This window comes from Prunus persica, chromosome G6 (assembly GCF_000346465.2).
Source record: "Prunus persica cultivar Lovell chromosome G6, Prunus_persica_NCBIv2, whole genome shotgun sequence".
NCBI lineage: Eukaryota > Viridiplantae > Streptophyta > Magnoliopsida > Rosales > Rosaceae > Prunus > Prunus persica.
In genome coordinates this window covers 26,135,126-26,152,421 of record NC_034014.1, presented here as the reverse complement: position 1 = coordinate 26,152,421, position 17,296 = coordinate 26,135,126, and the positions used below count along the sequence as shown (strand labels likewise).

The following is a 17,296-nucleotide window of genomic DNA, read 5'->3' as shown; positions in this document are numbered from 1 at the left end:
TATTCAATCGTGTGGCAGTGCGTGCATCTTTTATAAAGCATATAAGCAACAAGGCAATCTTCTCATAGCAACCAAAAGATAAGGTAAGGTCCCCTCCCACAGGGCGCTAAGACCAGGCCCCTCCTCCAGGACCGTCGGCGGTTCTCGAACTACCGAGCTTCTTCCCAACAAGATCCCTCAACTCAATCTCACTAGGGAACCTCTGCTCCTTCAGCTTCGAGAAGACCTACCAAGTCCAAGAAGATACACATGGTGAACAGAAGAGACAGAAATGAAGAAAAATTGGCCGTTGGAAATTTGGACGAGGTTAGAGTTTATACCAATTCCCCATTACAATAGACTTCAAAAGCTCCTGTACTTTGAAGGAAGGATTGTATGAAGTTTCCCAAAATCCAAGTGCTTGCAATGCTTCCAAATCTATTTGCTTTCAAGGAGTGGTACCAAGGAGGTGGCGTTGTAATCCCCAACCTCGAGAAAATATGTTCGCCCGCCATTATCGTCCCGATGATCCCTACTTGAAAAACTGGTACCAATTTGCTCAGCAGCCGTCTTGGAAGCGGAGGAGGGTGGTTTGCCAGAATTACATTGATCCCAGGAAATGCTGTTCCCAGCATGTTTTTCATTGTTACTGCACTTCCTCTGAACAACCATACAAATAGGATCCAAATTACAGGATTAAATTAACATAAAAAAAAACAACTTGCATCCAACTCTACACCCAAAAAAATACCACTTAAACAAAACATTTTCAAATTCAATAATTGATGAGATCAGGAAAATGTCATCTAAGAAATAGCACAGAAACCTGTAAGAACAGGATGTACAGAAACCAATGTTGATGGTGCTTCCCATGCCAATTGCTCCAATGACATCAGATTTCTGCAGTTGAAGAAAATTTGAAAATTTTCAGCATTTATGATCATATAAACTATGTAATGCATGTATATATGAACATTGGAAATGCATGTAGGGGTTTTGGCACAGAGAAACCTGCTGGGTGGGGAATTTAAGGGGCTCTTGGAGAAGCTGTTGATGTTGAGGATCTGGATGATCAAGGGGCTGAGGATCTTCATCATCATGAACATGATAATGGGTACTGGTTTTGGGAGGTTTAGGTGTGAAAAGGCTAAAAATGTCTGTGCAGAACAGAAAGATTGGTAATCCAACCAGAACTAACTGAGCTCGATCCATTGGAGAGAAACAGAGAGACCCTGAAAAAAAAAAGTGATGATCTTTATTGAGGATATAATGATTTTTGTGATTTAACAAAAATGTGAAGCCAACTAGTTGCTATGCCAAGGATTCACATGTGGAATAGAATGAGAACATATGCTGATTAGTAGGATCTTCTTTCTCTAATCAAATGCATGCCGAGACCAACAAGAGTTTTGGCCCAATCAAATGCATGAGTGAATTAAATTAAATTAAATCATATCTTACGTCCCAAAACTAAAACATAAGAGGATCCCCTTCTGTGAAAAATATGACATGCTCGGATGCTCCCATTAACCACCATTCTTAATTGGTCATAGCCAAATATGAGGAAACTTATGGTAGTGAATGGTGCAGTATAGCGCCCGCTCTTTCTTTTCGTAATTTTTTAGCACCCATATCTCAAGAGACAAATACCTATATCACAAAATGGCTAAACATCCTCCCAAGTTAAGCAAATGTATGTGCAAACTAGGAACAAAACCCTGTGGTAAATTAGGATAAGGGGTCCAAACGAATTCAAGTTTATTGAAATCAAACGATTAGGGTTTTTGCTACCTACATCATGATGAACCAATTAATGCATATCTCCATATGTTCATACATTCTTGCTACTTAAATCACATGGGAAACTGAGTGTATTTCTCTCCAAGATGATGATCTTGTGTCCAATGTATAAGGTTTTGTTTGGTACACTTTTAGAAATAAAAACGAACTTATGAATGCTAGTTATATTGTCAAATCTCATGTGGTATGAGGCCACTCATGGGAGCTCTAAAACTTCTCCTTTAATAGGATTGAGCAATAAGCAAAGACCCCGCAAATCTCCTTTTATGTCAAAACCAAAACTTGTTGCAAAATACAAAATCTAGTTTGTAACTACCAAATCGAGAGAAAATCTTTATATTACAATGTTTGAAATGGAAGTCGTGTTCAAGGAAACAAGAAATTAATTAATAATAAGCAAATCTTTCAATTGAACTCAAGTTTGGTTACGAAGTCGTTTATTTGTACAACAATTCATAACGTGGACAACGCGAACATTCATTCATTTGGCAGGGTAGAAACTATGCAAGAGAATCGTGATTTATTAGATGAGCTTGAATAGTTTTCTTCTTTCTTATTACTTTTTGTTCTTTGAAATTTATATTTATATTTTAGTTTTCAATGCAAAGTGAATGCAATCTTATAAAAATGAGCTATAAAAATCAAAAGAAATAAACTGAAGTAAAATACTTGAGCACTTGCCGCATGTGTTTCTCAAAGCTGCATCTAAAATCTACCACTTTTTATTTTTCGTTCTCACACCCAAACAAAATATGATGCAAAGCTGTCTACCCAAATCTATCATCTATATGTTTAAGTAGGAAAAGAAGGCATAGAGGCATAGACTTGTGATGAGTCCAAAGAAAATAGGCACATGCTCATGAGTTAGGCCGGTGTTAGGCCCTAAGAGTTAGCCCGTGTTATTCTCAAATATCATGTTACGAAAAAGCATATTGACAATAATGTCATTTTTGTTGTAAAATATATGGTGGAGCCCACCTCTACACCTCTACTTGCCTATAAATAGGCTTCTCCCTCTACTTGTATGATACACACAGAAATCAGATTAAGAACACACAATCAGTCTCTCCTCTCTATTCCAATTCTCTCCATTTTCTCTCTAGTTTATAACACGTTATCAGCACGATTTCGTTCAAACAATACCAGCTGAGTTTTATGATGAAACTCAGTCAGAAAAACGCTTTGTTGTAAGCCTTCCAATTCCAAAGAAAGAAACAGTGAAAAACAGATAGAGAAGAGATTCCTGCTTCTACATCATCACTAACCCACAAAGCCTTTTTTTCCTTTCCCCCAGACTCTCAGAGACCTCCATAGACCAAAACAGCCTTCACAGAGCAATCTGTGAGTGGCAAAATCACCGACGAGTTCACCGGAAAGGGGGCCATTGGCACGGTCTGTCAAGTCATCGGGGCTGTCACCGATGTTCGGTTCGATGATGGCTTGCCGCCGATCCTCATGGCTCTCGAGGTCTTGGACAACTCGATCCGATTGGTGCTTGAGGTAGCTCAGCATCTAGGCGAGAACATGGTCAGAACCATTGCCATGGATGGGCCCGAAGGGCACGTCTCCGGAGGCAGCGACGAATGTGAAGGGATCTGAGGTGAAGGCCTTGTTCTCTGTGGTTGGCATGACATGTTCCGCCTGCGCCGGGTCGATTGAGAAGGCCGTCAAACGGCTTCCTGGCATACGAGAGGCTGCCGTGGATGGGCTGAACAATACAGCCCATGTTCTATACTATCCAAGCTTCGTAACTGCGACGTTGCCCACCAGCCACCACAAAGGACCACCACTACTACAATCAGCAGAGCAACCTCATCTTTGCTGGAGAGCAGCTCGAGGATGGTCGCACCCTTGCTGACTACAACATCCAGAAGGAGTCCACCCTTTACTTGGTGCTTCGACTCCGTGGTGGTCATACCAGATCCACCAGATCCAAGCCCTGGCTTGGCACCTTCGACACAACTGAAGAAGCCGCCCGTCTGCGAAGGCTTGGCTGAAACCCAGAAACAGAGGAAGGCAGCAGGGAAGCCCAGCAAGAGGTCCTCCGCCGCCCGAGCTCCAGCGCCGCCGCCGGAGGTGAAGGTGGAGACCTCCTCGTCGCCGGTGATGACTGATAGCGACTGGACAAATGGCCTTGATACGGGCAGGAAACTATGTATCTTTGGGTTTTGCCGTTCCATTGAGATGCTAAGCGATGTTGTGGAAGACACTGTGCTGGAACATGGTAGCCTTGCTATGGTAACTAATAGGGGCAAGAATGTATTAGATGCTCTCAGAGATAGTGGACATAGAGAGAAAGGTTCAGAGCACCCACCGAAATGATGACTTAGGTCTAATGGCGGGCTGGACAGCACATGTTGTCGAGTGCGCATGATTACAGCCCCACCCACATATTCTGCTGCACATGTGAAAACCCACCGAAACACTGAAAAAAAAAAAAAAAAAAAAGGGATCACTCAGCATGGGCATAAGCGAAAGAATAAGCGATAAGATCTCTGCTCCCTTATCTTCTCTATTATTTCATATTATATTTATCTGTTTTTCTTTTACTAACCATTAACAGAAATGGACCCTTGGTAATACTAAACATATTATCAGTGGGAGACCGTTACTAATACTAACATTTTTCTTATTTTATTCGGTGGTGGTTTTTAACCCCATATTTATTTTATTTACTGTATGGTGTAGGTTTATTACCCATACAACAGCATTTATTTAAAAGGGTGGTGCGGGTTTATCGTCCACACCTTTACTTTTATTTAAATGTATGGAGCAGAATTAGTGCCCATACAAGCACAATTTACTTTACCGCACATTTAATTTTATTTAAGATATGGTGCGGAATTAACGTCCATATAGCAAGTAATTTATTTTATCGCACATTTACTTTTACTTAAAGTATGATGAGGAATTAACCCTCATACTTTATGAATTTACTTTACTGCACATTTACTATTATTAAAAGTATGATGTGGAATTAACCCTCATACTTTATGAATTTACTTTACTGTACATTTACTTTTAGTAAAAGTACGATGTGGAATTAACCCTCATACTTTATGAATTTACTTTACTGCACATTTACTTTTATTAAAAGTATGATGTGGAATTAACCCGCATACTTTATATTTCCTTTTATTTAAAGTGTGGTGCGGGTTTATCGTCCATACCAGTAATTTATTTACCAGCAATTTATTTTATGGACTAAATGTGTTGTATGATGAGTTTTTTACAGTATATAGATCAGGACCAGAAGTTCCTTGATCCTCATCATACAATTACATCAGGACTTGAAGATCCTTGATGATGATGTTAATATGAGAGCTGGCAGTCTCTCCGGTACTATTTTTGTAAACATGTGATTGAACTTGAGGGTCCTTGATCCCTGACATGTAAATAAGGACCTGGGGTTCCTTAATGATGTAACAGTACCGTATTGATTCATAATGCCGTACACATGGATGATAACTGTACTGGCAAATGTACTGTATATATGAATAGTGTCGTATACATGAATAGTAATGTATGCATAAATATTTACTATTTTGGGTAAACTATCACTATATTCAAAAAGGGAACCTGCAGTTCCTTAAACTCATGGATGAGCAATTAAATGAGATGCCAGAAGTTCCTCAAGAAATATGTACAGAAAATTGTAAAAATGTCCATACCATGAGAATATGTGATTTTGGCCTGAAGTTCAAAATCTAACAGTGTTGAGAACCTGAAGTTCCAACAATTAAATAGGACAACCCTTGAGGTATTATTGCAAATTGTGGTACGCCACATATTTCTTTGGCATAAGAGAATAATGAATTGAGGCTCCCCACATATTTTGTTATATCTGAGCCGGAAGCTCATGAACCCAAATATATGAGATATTAGCGTGGCTTTTACTCAATTCATATTTCATGTCCATTTGAAAAGGGAAGATAAATTCTGAGTTTATGTTTAGCCCAAGACAAAAGTTCCGGGGTTCCATACGTTGAAATATGAAATTTGGGAGAGTCGATGTGGTTATTTGAACCTATAAGGTACAAGGTTCCCAACCGTCATTTTGAAAAGACGTAAAAACCACAGGTGCAAGTTTAAGAATGTGCGTAATTATTATAACAGGAACATACAACAGATAGATTTTTTCCTGCAATGAAGGTGCAGGCCCTGTAAAATCTATACAAATACATTATGTTCTAGAAGCCTCTGAAGGAAGAGGACGGCGCCTCTTAAGCTTAGCCATGAGCCTCTCGTAGTTTCCCAAAATTCTTTCATTGGAGACCTGCAGCATATCTAGCCTTCTCAGTGTATCAACAGAGTACGAACTCATCAGTTTCAACAAGGCATTATTCTCTCCTTTAAGTTTCTCAACCTCCTGTTGAGACTCATGAAGCATTCTTTGGAGAGACGAATTTTCAGTTGTTAAAATCTGAACCTCGTTTGCTCTAGCACGCAAACGATCAGCCATGTTAGAAACAGAAGCAGCACTCTGAATGCTAAAAGCCATTGAGTCATCAATAGCCTCTTCCTCTGATCTCCTTGTTAACAACATTTCATCCATTGGAGTAATGAAATTCTTAGCTACTATGACAGCAGTAGCATCATTCATCATCACAGAATCATTAACTGTGAGATGACGATTTTTGGATACAAAGGATGGACGCCAAACTTGGGCGTCACTGGTTGTTGTGGGAGTATCATTTAAATTGAAATAATCTGGGCAGGAAGAAGAGGAAGCCATTTTTAAGAAGGTTTCGAAGAAAGCCTTAAGAAAACTAAAGTTTCAGAAAATGAAGGAAGTTAAGTTGAAACGCAGTTGCTCCAATCAAGTTTTGCAAAGGCAATATCAATAGGAGGAAATATGGCTACAGTTTTAACAGGATCCCAATATCTTTTCAGATCCCCATATTATCTTTTTCTTTCCCAGAGTCCAAAACTTCACGTGGCCTCTGATAATGTATGTCGGCACTTTCGGCGTTTTCAAGTATTATTTTCATCAAAAGCCGATCTTGCTTTACGGATTTCACGGAGCTACTTTTTCAAAAGTACCCCGAGAATCTCACAATTTTCATATGGTTAATTTGAAATTCACTGGTTCTACCTATTCATTGTATTTGTGTATAAATGTGTTACTAACGAAATTTTCTTTGCAGAAGACATCCAGTTTTCTCCATACCTAGTGATGCGATATCTACTTGTTTTTCTTATCAGTGAGCACTTAATATGCCCGAGAAGCAAGACTATCTCTGATCATCCATTCAGGAAGCGAGACTATCCCTGATCACGTTTCCGCTACATCAGGAAACTGTGAAGGCGATCTTATGCTCTAATCTCCGGAAGTCCTTCTAGACTAGGAGATATGAGAGCTTATTGTCTGCTCCCACCAGCTTCCTTCCCTGATTGCTTACCTTCTTTTTTTGCATTTTTTCTCTTTCTGTAACTCTCTGAGGATTATTTGTTTTTGACAAAGAAAAGAGTTGTGATTTTACTATTGCAGGATATAACTAGATCATCAAGCGCTACATTTACTGGGCTGATACAAGCTTGAATGATACTTGAGAAAAGTTTCTCCCACCTAAGGATGTAACCAATACTTGTGTTATTTTTTTGCTTATATACTTATTTGATATTTTATCTTGAAAGGTAACCAAATGGGAAGATAAGTCCGTTCCAAAAGAATGGCTTGTATGTATCCATGAATTATTAATGCAAATTTTACAGATTGCAAGTTGGATACATTGATAATACACTGCACAGATTAATGTACCATAAGAACAGAATATGGGTATAGCAGTGATCAATATGATGCACGCCTGTTGCGTAGCAAATGATATGGATTGAAGTCCCGAAAGGACAATCCTTTGACATGTCAATATTGATATTATGCACGCCTAATGCGTAGCAAATTATATGGGTTAAAGTCCCATAATATGGGTTAAAGTCCCAGCAATTAATTGACATGAATGTATTAATCTGTGGCATGCCTTCAGCATGACAGATATATGGGTTCTAAATGTTCCAACTCCCTAAATGGAGATTATCCACGCCCTACTGCTAAATAACGCTCCAATGGAGGTTATAATCCACATTCTCACATAATAAAAGCCCCATGAAGTGGCTTGGGTACCCAAAGGCAAATAAATGCTTATAATTGATGCATGCGCATGCACATGAGAATGGTGGGATCATGGATTGATGAATGACAATTTTTGATTTTGGAGTAGCTACTCAAATCATCAATGGGCTGTGTTGATTGGAACCACGTTCAATTATTAAATGTCGACAATATCATTGGCCAAAATGGAACGAGGTAATTCCATTATAGATGAGAATGAACGTGAAAGAACAAACCCACAGTACGAACCCCAAAAGATGTTAATACTGAAATTTATACTTGGGTGTTCGGAATAAAAGGGAATATACCTACTTTGTATGACACACTGTTTCTGGTAGAAACAAGGAATGTTGGGTTTTCTCCATATTTACAGATTCAATTGTGCCCCCCCCTTATTACACAATTACGGAGAACAACATATTATCTTTAAGGGTTATTAAATGCACAGAGCATATCGCCAGAAGCGATTCCCTAAAGATGTATAAATAGCTGGGTTAAAGCTATATAATGTGTCATAAAGTTTAATCCCTTTTTAGACAAAATCCGTTGAGAGGATTGACATTGCATAAAGCAAGTCCCTAAAGGACATGTGCTTGAAGCACAAAATTTGTACTCAATATTAATATACATAAATTACCTCAGTGAGTACATTGATTATAATGTGATTGCAACACATTAAAGCTTCTGCAGAATTCATGAAATATTTGTCTCGATCGAGCATTATACCAACGAGATTCTTACTTATACTAAGAGAGTCTTATCCGTTGGTCCTTAAATATTTTTCCGGAAGTATACTAGACCAGATAGAGCTCAGCTCCACACTGTACTCTTTTTCCTTCATCCAGGTTTTTATCCCATTGGGTTTTTCCTGGTAAGGTTTTAACGAGGCAGTGTCGCTCAAGATTGACTCACAGAAATAGTGTCAACTACGATATTCAGAAAGCTGATCAACAGTATGACTTAAAGATATTTTTGCCAAGCATCAGGGGGGAGCGCGCTATCAATAAAGATCTTCAAACACTGTACTCTTTTTCCTTCGTCCAGGTTTTTATCCCACTGGGTTTTTCCTGGCAAGGTTTTAACGAGGCAGTGTCGCACGCGTGTCAATATACATAGAATTTTATATTACACATGATTATGTATTTTTTTTTTCTTTTGACCAGTTTTTATCCCACTAGGTTTTTACTGGCAAGGTTTTTAACGAGACATATTCTGTATCATTTGTGGTCTCCAAGGGGGAGTGTTGTAAAATATATGGTGGAGCCCACCTCTACACCTCTACTTGCCTATAAATAGGCTTCTCCCTCTACTTGTATGATACACACAGAAATCAGATTAAGAACACACAATCAGTCTCTCCTCTCTATTCCAATTCTCTCCATTTTCTCTCTAGTTTTATAACAATTTTTATTATCATAGGGAATATGAGGATGTCAAAAATACTCGTTAACTAAGTACACAAAATACTTTAAATAGAGGGAAAGAGATGAGAAGTATCCAACATTTTAGCAACAAAAACCCCAAAAACATGATGTTGAGTGTCAAATCGTAGAAGTAAAATGAGTAACAAAATACATGGACGGTGTGGTATGAAAAGGTAGTTAAATAGCAAAATGTGAAGCATGAAATTCTCATGGGCAGCTTTTTATGAAATTCCCTTGTTATTTCCTAAGGCTTCTTTTTCTTCCCAATGGGCTTATTATTGCAAATAGGCTATTGTTTAATGACACGTGTGGCATTAGCCTTCAATGATATATGACATAAGCAAAAAGCCCACCGATCAAATTCCCGTAACAGGTCAAACCAAACCATGAGAGCCACTAGCAAGCAATTGAGTGGAGAAATTCTTATATTCCAATTTGAACAGAAGCCCACTGACCAGTTGGTCATATATTTATACCGACACATATGGCCATCTTCTTTTTAGGTGAAGACCAAGCCTTCAAATCTCTCCCCCGTCATCACCAGTTGTTAGAAACTCTGAGTCCATGTTCAAGGTCAAGGCTTTGAGAGACAAGAGCAAACTATAAAATAATGGAGCTTTGAGAAACACAGAGAACAAAAATAGTCGTGTCGTCGTTCTTGAAGGAGGAAAGAAGATTGTTATCTCATTTTTAAATCCTAGATATTTTCCTTCAACCCTCTTCTTTTTGTTTGCTTCACCTTCACATATTCTCTCTCTCTAAAAACCTGAGAGAGACTCAGAACTAAAACCCTGGTGTTTCTGCTCCATCTGGGTCTCCAATGGCGGCGAGTTGGGTTCTCTCAGAATGTGGCTTAAAGCCTCTCCCTCAAAATTTTCATAGACCCACAGCCGGATTTTCCTCTAACCACCCAGCAAAAGTTCGAGTTTTTCGGTCGAGCAAGAGCGTGATAGATCTAAGATTGGCTTCAGCCAAAATTTCGAGTGCGTGCTTTAGAGGGAGAAGCTGGGGTCTGAAAGTGAGTGCTCCATTAAAAGTTGCTTCTATTGAAGACGAGAAAGAGAGAGTCAATGGTGTTAATGGCGTTGGAGATGAAGAAGAGCTGGAATTTGATCCAGGTGCACCACCACCGTTTAAATTGGCTGACATTAAAGCAGCCATTCCGAAGCATTGTTGGGTTAAGGACCCGTGGAAGTCAATGAGCTATGTGGTAAGGGATGTGCTGGTGGTTTTTGGATTGGCTGCAGCGGCGGCTTATACAAACAAGTGGTTCGTTTGGCCTCTGTATTGGGCTGCTCAGGGGACAATGTTTTGGGCTCTCTTTGTTCTTGGACATGATTGGTAATCACTTCTCAGTTCCTTCTCATATATTTTGTGTTCTTGGTGTGTGATTTAGTATCAGTTTGTGTTTTGTGGTATGAATTGTTCGTCTGGTGTTTGATTATGTAGTGGCCATGGAAGCTTTTCAAATAATCCCAAGCTAAACAGTGTGGCGGGGCATCTCTTGCATTCTTCAATTCTTGTACCCTATCATGGATGGTATGTTCCTGAAGATAGATTAATATAATATGATGCACTGTAAATATGAACAATGGTTTCTTGTGTTCTGATTCTTCCTATCTATTGGAAAAATTAGATAATATGCACTAAAATGATGGCTTGATTGAATGTTACAGGAGAATTAGCCACAGGACTCATCATCAAAACCATGGCCATGTTGAGAATGATGAATCATGGCACCCGGTTAGTCTTTTTTTCCTCTGTTGTATGGATTCTCTGTTCTACTTTTGCTTGGGGCATCCTGGGTTTCTCTATTTGTTAGAGGATGACAAATTTCTATGCTTGCAGTTATCTGAGAGAATTTACAAGAAATTGGATAACATGACACGGATTTTGCGGTTCACCGTTCCTTTTCCCATGCTTGCATACCCTTTCTACCTTGTAAGTCTGTAGCGAATTGATTGATACCACATAATTTACGAAAATAGTAGCTGATTGTTATTGGTTTCCTATAGTGGAATAGAAGTCCAGGAAAGACTGGTTCTCACTTTCACCCAAACAGCGACCTGTTTGTCCCAAATGAGAGGAAAGATGTGATCACTTCCACTTTGTGTTGGACAGCAATGGCTGCTTTGCTTGTGGGGTTGTCCTTTGTAATGGGTCCTATTCAATTGCTTAAGCTCTATGGCATTCCCTACTGGGTAAATTCTACATCTTTAAGCTTCTTATGATTCTACACAAGAATTGGGATAAGCTTTTCTGCAGCAATCAAGGAATTCCAAATTTGACTGCTTTCTTTTTAATTTTAGGTGTTTGTCATGTGGCTGGATTTGGTAACTTACTTGCATCACCATGGCCATGAAGAAAAATTACCATGGTATAGAGGAAAGGTACGTGGCTTTTCAATTCATGATGGGCAACATGTTAAGATACCACAACAGAGAAAAGTCCTTGCATAGCTGTATCTTATCTTGTCTGGTTTAAGTTTGTGACAAAAGTTGGTGCAATATGTTAAAACTTTCTTCATCAAAACTTGGACAGGAGTGGAGTTATCTAAGGGGAGGGCTTACCACACTTGATCGTGACTACGGATTGATCAATAACATCCACCATGACATAGGCACCCATGTGGTTCATCATCTTTTTCCTCAAATACCCCATTACCATTTAGTTGAAGCAGTAAGTACCAAAATTTCATTTTAAGTAGAATTAGTACACTCATATGATTGAAAACAAGCCTGCTCTTAAGTCCTAACACCTGCAATGTCTTAATGTTTTAATGTGTTTTTGTTCTTGAACTTGCAGACTGAAGCAGCTAAGCCAGTATTTGGGAAATATTACAGAGAGCCAAAGAAATCAGGGCCTCTACCGTTTCACCTGCTTGGGAGTTTTATTAGAAGCTTGAAGAAAGACCACTATGTCAATGACAATGGGGATGTTGTGTACTACCAAACTGACCCTGATTTTGGTGGCTTTCCAAAATCAAAGTAAAAGCTTCAATTCTTTAGTTTAGATGACCACAAAGACAACCTTTCAGATCTCTTTGCATTGAGGGCGTGCCACTGATTTGGGACTCTTGGGAAAGGAATGCCTCAAGAGAATGATGAAAAAAGGGTGGTGCCCTAGTTTTTTTTTTAAATTACTGTATTTTATTCTTTATGGAGAGGAAAAAAAATCTCTTCAGCAAATCTACTATCATGCATTGTATAACCCCATTTTAATTTGAAGAAAAATGAGGGAAAAGAATAGGGAAAAAGTAACCATCTTCCACTTTTTATTGAAATTAGTGGATTCAGTGGACATTATGGATTTTATTCTTTTTAGTGATAATGGACCACTTATTATCTTATGATTTCTTGAAATTTTGTTCATGGTTACTTTTCATGGGTGCCTTTAGGACCACGTATTTTCTTATGATTTCTGAGGACAATGGCTGAGTCGTTTTCTTTCACAATGTTTTGGTTGGGGTTCTTATATCGCTTGTCCATACCGTAAACTTGCACAGATTAATCAACATCTTCCATTAAAAAAAACAAAGGATGCAAAAAGTCACTTTGTTCCTTATAGTTTGTCGGACTTTTCACATTAGTTCATGTAAAAATTCTGACAATTTGACTCATATAGTTTGATATCTCTCATTCCTCGCAATTGAACGACACGTTCAAACTTTCGTCCAATTTCGTGACAAAACAAGTACGTATCCTTGATGTGGAGGGGTATTTTGTAAAGAATTTGACAGAATTTATAACATGTTCCTGAATTACGAGGAATCTAAAAACTATATAGATAAAATTGAAAGAATTGAAACTATGATGACTCAAAATGGTAAAACCAGCAACCTACATCGACTAAAAATGACCTCTTGCGTGATGATATGATTTTGGGTTTACCCATGTAGCCATATCAGTCTCACATCAGCTCCGCCCAAACTTCCAATTCTAGCACATTTACCGCTGCTCTTTTGCCCGGGCAGGAGGGGGCCTAGGCCCAACAATTGGCTCCAGCGCGCAACGTCCAGACCAAGCAGGCCCAAAGGCAAATCTTGCCTGGGTTTGCTTACGTCATCAATGACGTCATTAATGGAGAAAAAAAAAGGCAATGGCTGCCATTATTTACGTGAATAGTGACTAACCTTGCCTTGTCTTTGCCTTGCCCTTGCCCTTTGGGCCCCATTTGGTTCATGGGAAATGAGACTTGGGAATGGAAAATCAATTGCTTTCCCATGTTTGGTAAGTCTAGGTATGAGAAATCGTTGCCTGGCTCGTGGAAAAGTAAGGGGGAAAGTGAAGCCATCCTCCCAACTTGGGTTTTGTTTTCCCTCCTCACAAGAAAGTTTGGGAAAATGAGCTAACATTAAATACATATTTTTTATGACCATTTAATCCCCATTAACAATTTAGAATTACAATATATCATTAAATGCATTCATTTTTTATTTGATTTAATATGGGTATAATTGAAAATTTACACAAACTTTGTTTTCCATTCCTACTCAAAACAAACATGGGAAATGAAATAAAGTGATATTTCCCGGTTACTTTCCCAGCATTATCAAACGTGGGAAAAGAATCTTGCATTCCCATTCTTTGGAGAATGACATGGGAAATTATTTACTCTCAAATTCATTCTATGAACTAAACGGGGCGTTGGGGTAGAGGTGGCCCATGTTAAACTGTGAGAATGTGAAGATAAAGAGTCCCACATTGGAAAGTTGAGAAACCTAGTAACGACTTATAAGGAGTTGGATTACTCCCCCCATTGCCAATTGGTTTTGGGGTGGAACCTCAATTTCCTTCATGGTATCAGAGCGGGTTGCCCATGTGTGAAAGCCCAAAGGCCACACGTGTTCCACGTCACCCAAAATGTGTTGTTCACATTGCCAATTGATTTTGGGGTGGAACCTCAAGTTCCTTCATAAACTAAAGAACCCAACTGAGCCAATAAGTTCCAAAATCAAAAGAGTCAGCAAAGTCGGTGGATTAGAATTTCTAAATCCGTACGAAGACCATGGTGGTGGTGGCTAAGAAATTAGAATGGAGGACCACCAAAAGGTCAAGAACTTCGGCATCTCTTGTAGTAGAAGAAGTGCAGAAGGGGGAAACCCCAAAAATGGCAAAAACAAAGAAAGATCAAAGAACCCAGATGCGACCCACGCGTTTCTAACACTTCCAACAAAAGTCTTTCAACTCCTCTAGTTTAATTCTTCATGCTTGCCAGTTGCTATCAATGGCACGTATTTAAACCGATAAATAAATTTAATGAATAAACTGCATGGCTGACAACAGGTTGACAGGCCAATTTGGTGCCAAGAAAGATAAATTTACTTCATTTTATACGCGACAAATGTGCGCGTCAGTGTTTCCACCTTTTTGTTTCCATCTTTTCTAGTTTCTAATGTGAACTCAACGACCCAAGTCTTCCTTGATAAGCCAATAACAACATCACCATTAATTCAAATCACAAAACAAAGCCCTCTCTTCTTTCATAAACTTCTCTGCTCTGTCTCTTGATTTGGTGTGTGGTTTTTTCAAATTACAACCATGAGTGGTAGTGGGAGAAGTTCAAGTTCAGTGAACCAGAGCTCTGACTGCTTCAATGGCGTCTTGCGCAGGCTTCTGTGCTCTGGAAGCGTCCCTACTCACCCAACAGATCAAATTGCGGAACCTTATACAACCCAACTCACTCTGCTCCCAGAAAAACCAAACCCTGATCTCAAAATCCAATCTTCAGCTTCTTCTGTCACGCCTGGCATAGTGGCAAGGCTGATGGGTTTAGACTCTTTGCCAGAAACAAATTGGGTTTCGAAAGGAAGACCAGATTTGGTTAGCCGAAGTAGGTCAGTGAGTTTTGCTGATTACTTGATGGATTTTGATTTGGCTGATCAAGATCGTCAGCATCATCATCGCCGGGTTCGAACCTCAGTCTCTTTCCGGGAAGTCCCGGCGGCTCTGAATCATCAGAAAAGTCCTGATTTTCTTCTTGTGTACTTGGACAATGTGGATAAATCAAAGGAGATTGGGTCGAAGGTGAAGAAATCTGAGATGGGTTTTGGAGAGCTGAAGCAGGGGAAGAAGGAACAGAGAAGTAGGAACAAGGAGAACAGCAAAAGAGAGAGTGATGAGATTATGAAGCAGAAGAAGAAGAAGGAGAAAATGGTAGCCGTAAAACAAAACAAGAAGATTTCTAAGTTGAAGGATGAGCCTAGAAGAGAATGTGGCGCACAATCTTCAAAATCAAAGGGTTTGGGGTACTCTGTTTCTCCCGATAAGAAGACCAGTTACAAGAATGGTGGTGCTGCGAATTTTAAGGAAAGTAGCGATCGTCATCAGCTGAAGAAGACAACCCAGAAGAAGAAAGCCGTGGAGGAACCAAGAATCAAGAAGACAAACCATCAACTTGCATTTGCCAAGGAAAAAGAGGCTGCTGGTTTTCATGGCTTAGAGAACACAAGCCCTGTTTCTGTTCTCTACATTGATGACATGTTGATCCAACATGAAGCTTGGTTATCAGGTTTGTTCTGTTTTTTTCACTAATTTCCTTTAGCACATTGTGTGACCAAATTAATTCTAATTTCATTTGTTTGGGTTGATGTTTATAGGATATTCAATGCCTATGGATTTGAACTCCAACATGAAATCTTCACCAAAAGCTCCTTACATTGCCGACCCTGAAGTCAGAACAGCCAGGAGAAAAGATTTTGAGCCAACTAAAGACGAAGACACCAGGGATTACGCAGAGCTGCTGGCTTCCAAAATCCAAAGGTGGACAGAGGAGGATTTGAAAGAGTCAAATTGGGTAGCCAAGAATGTGTCTGGGTTCGAAGCTTATGAAGAAATTTGCGTGGAGTTTGAAGGGCTGATCCTTGACATGCTACTGCGCCAGGGCATTGATGAGTTTGTGCAGATTTCTCATGAAAATCTGTGGCCCTGCAGTGCTTGAAGAATGAAAGAAGAACTTGTTTTGAGATTCTGTATATACCCTTCAAAGTTTCTCTCTCTGTAACTTTGAAAACCTGACTTAGTTTAAGAACTTGAACTTTTCCATTTTGGTGTGAAAGGATCTCAAGACTTTTTAGATTATAATTGAGAGACTCTGCCTGCAACTAGCAGCAATGAAATCAATTGGAAAATGCGTATTGTTTACACCCATTCCCGTTACATGTAAGTTTTATTTTTATTTTTTATCTCCTGCCCTCTTCAAAAAAATGGCAGGTTTTTGTAGTTTTGTTTCCCATCAAAATCTAATCCAGTGTAACTTCGATCCAATTTTAATTGTTTTCTGTCATTTATTCTTGTAGATTGAATTTGAATAATAAAACATAGTTTTGTTAAATTTGAACCCTTTTCATACCTATCAATGAACACCATCCCAAACAAGTTGGTAGGTGGAGAGTTAATTTCTATAACATGTCAACATCTGCACTAGTAAGTAAGCATATCAAACTATTATGAACAATCCACTGTTGAAAATAACAACTTTAATTCTTTTGTGGAAATTTCAATGACTGACTTGCGTTCCTACTCCATAGGGGCAACAATCAAGTCAACAATACTAGAGATGCCTTAGCCGTCTTCCATGTGATGTGAGTAACTTATGCATTTGTGGCCAATTAAATCATGAGACGAGAAAAGCCAGCATCCCATCAAAATCATCACTCATTGTGAGGTGAAGGTGTTGGGTAAGGTCGGTCCACATCATTGTTCTTACAATTAAGTGTGACACCTGCATTAGGGGTGGAAACCTAATACAAAGGATTCGCTTGTTGTGAAAGCAATCCTACGGGTAACAAGGTTGGACCACATCACACGTACAATCGTTCTTACAAATAAGTGCGACACCTGCATTAGGGGTGGGATAAGCTTGGAACCCTAATGCAAGGGATTCGCTTGTTTGTGAAAGTGGTCCTACGGGTAACAGGGTCCGACGATCTTACCAAGACTTTCTTTATTATGAGAATTGAGAGCTTGGTGAAATGGAAGATGTA

The 17,296-nt window shown here is 39.2% G+C and overlaps 3 protein-coding genes across 3 annotated transcripts; 2 read left to right on the top strand and 1 right to left on the bottom strand.

Moving 5' to 3' along the window:
• Positions 90-1,228, bottom strand: LOC18772170 (selT-like protein). The gene is made up of 4 exons (XM_007206195.2): positions 991-1,228; positions 806-879; positions 321-639; positions 90-226 (listed from the first exon to the last, which is right to left on the bottom strand). Exons 1-4 carry the CDS (start codon positions 1,189-1,191, stop codon positions 107-109), a joined length of 714 nt encoding a protein of 237 aa, XP_007206257.1. The 5' UTR covers positions 1,192-1,228; the 3' UTR covers positions 90-106.
• Positions 9,699-12,674, top strand: LOC18772228 (omega-3 fatty acid desaturase, chloroplastic). The gene is made up of 8 exons (XM_007205113.2): positions 9,699-10,653; positions 10,762-10,851; positions 10,989-11,055; positions 11,161-11,253; positions 11,328-11,513; positions 11,622-11,702; positions 11,854-11,991; positions 12,118-12,674. The coding sequence occupies exons 1-8, from the start codon at positions 10,133-10,135 to the stop codon at positions 12,301-12,303; spliced, it is 1,362 nt and encodes a 453-aa protein (XP_007205175.1). The 5' UTR covers positions 9,699-10,132; the 3' UTR covers positions 12,304-12,674.
• LOC18775352 lies at positions 14,630-16,596 on the top strand. The gene is made up of 2 exons (XM_020567583.1): positions 14,630-15,822; positions 15,911-16,596. Exons 1-2 carry the CDS (start codon positions 14,853-14,855, stop codon positions 16,249-16,251), a joined length of 1,311 nt encoding a protein of 436 aa, XP_020423172.1. The 5' UTR covers positions 14,630-14,852; the 3' UTR covers positions 16,252-16,596.

What these genes read in the sequence shown, in the direction of transcription:
- LOC18775352 (XM_020567583.1), top strand. Translation starts at nt 14,853, where the DNA reads ATGAGTGGTAGTGGGAGAAGTTCAAGTTCAGTGAACCAGAGCTCTGAC. An exon ending in ACATGAAGCTTGGTTATCAG is followed by an intron (nt 15,823 to 15,910) that starts GTTTGTTCTGTT and finishes TGATGTTTATAG; the next exon opens with GATATTCAATGCCTATGGAT.
- LOC18772228 (XM_007205113.2), top strand. Translation starts at nt 10,133, where the DNA reads ATGGCGGCGAGTTGGGTTCTCTCAGAATGTGGCTTAAAGCCTCTCCCT. An exon ending in ATGATGAATCATGGCACCCG is followed by an intron (nt 11,056 to 11,160) that starts GTTAGTCTTTTT and finishes CTATGCTTGCAG; the next exon opens with TTATCTGAGAGAATTTACAA. An exon ending in TACCATGGTATAGAGGAAAG is followed by an intron (nt 11,703 to 11,853) that starts GTACGTGGCTTT and finishes AAACTTGGACAG; the next exon opens with GAGTGGAGTTATCTAAGGGG.
- LOC18772170 (XM_007206195.2), bottom strand. Translation starts at nt 1,191, where the DNA reads ATGGATCGAGCTCAGTTAGTTCTGGTTGGATTACCAATCTTTCTGTTC. An exon ending in TTAAATTCCCCACCCAGCAG is followed by an intron (nt 880 to 990) that starts GTTTCTCTGTGC and finishes CTTCAACTGCAG; the next exon opens with AAATCTGATGTCATTGGAGC. An exon ending in TGTACATCCTGTTCTTACAG is followed by an intron (nt 640 to 805) that starts GTTTCTGTGCTA and finishes ATGGTTGTTCAG; the next exon opens with AGGAAGTGCAGTAACAATGA.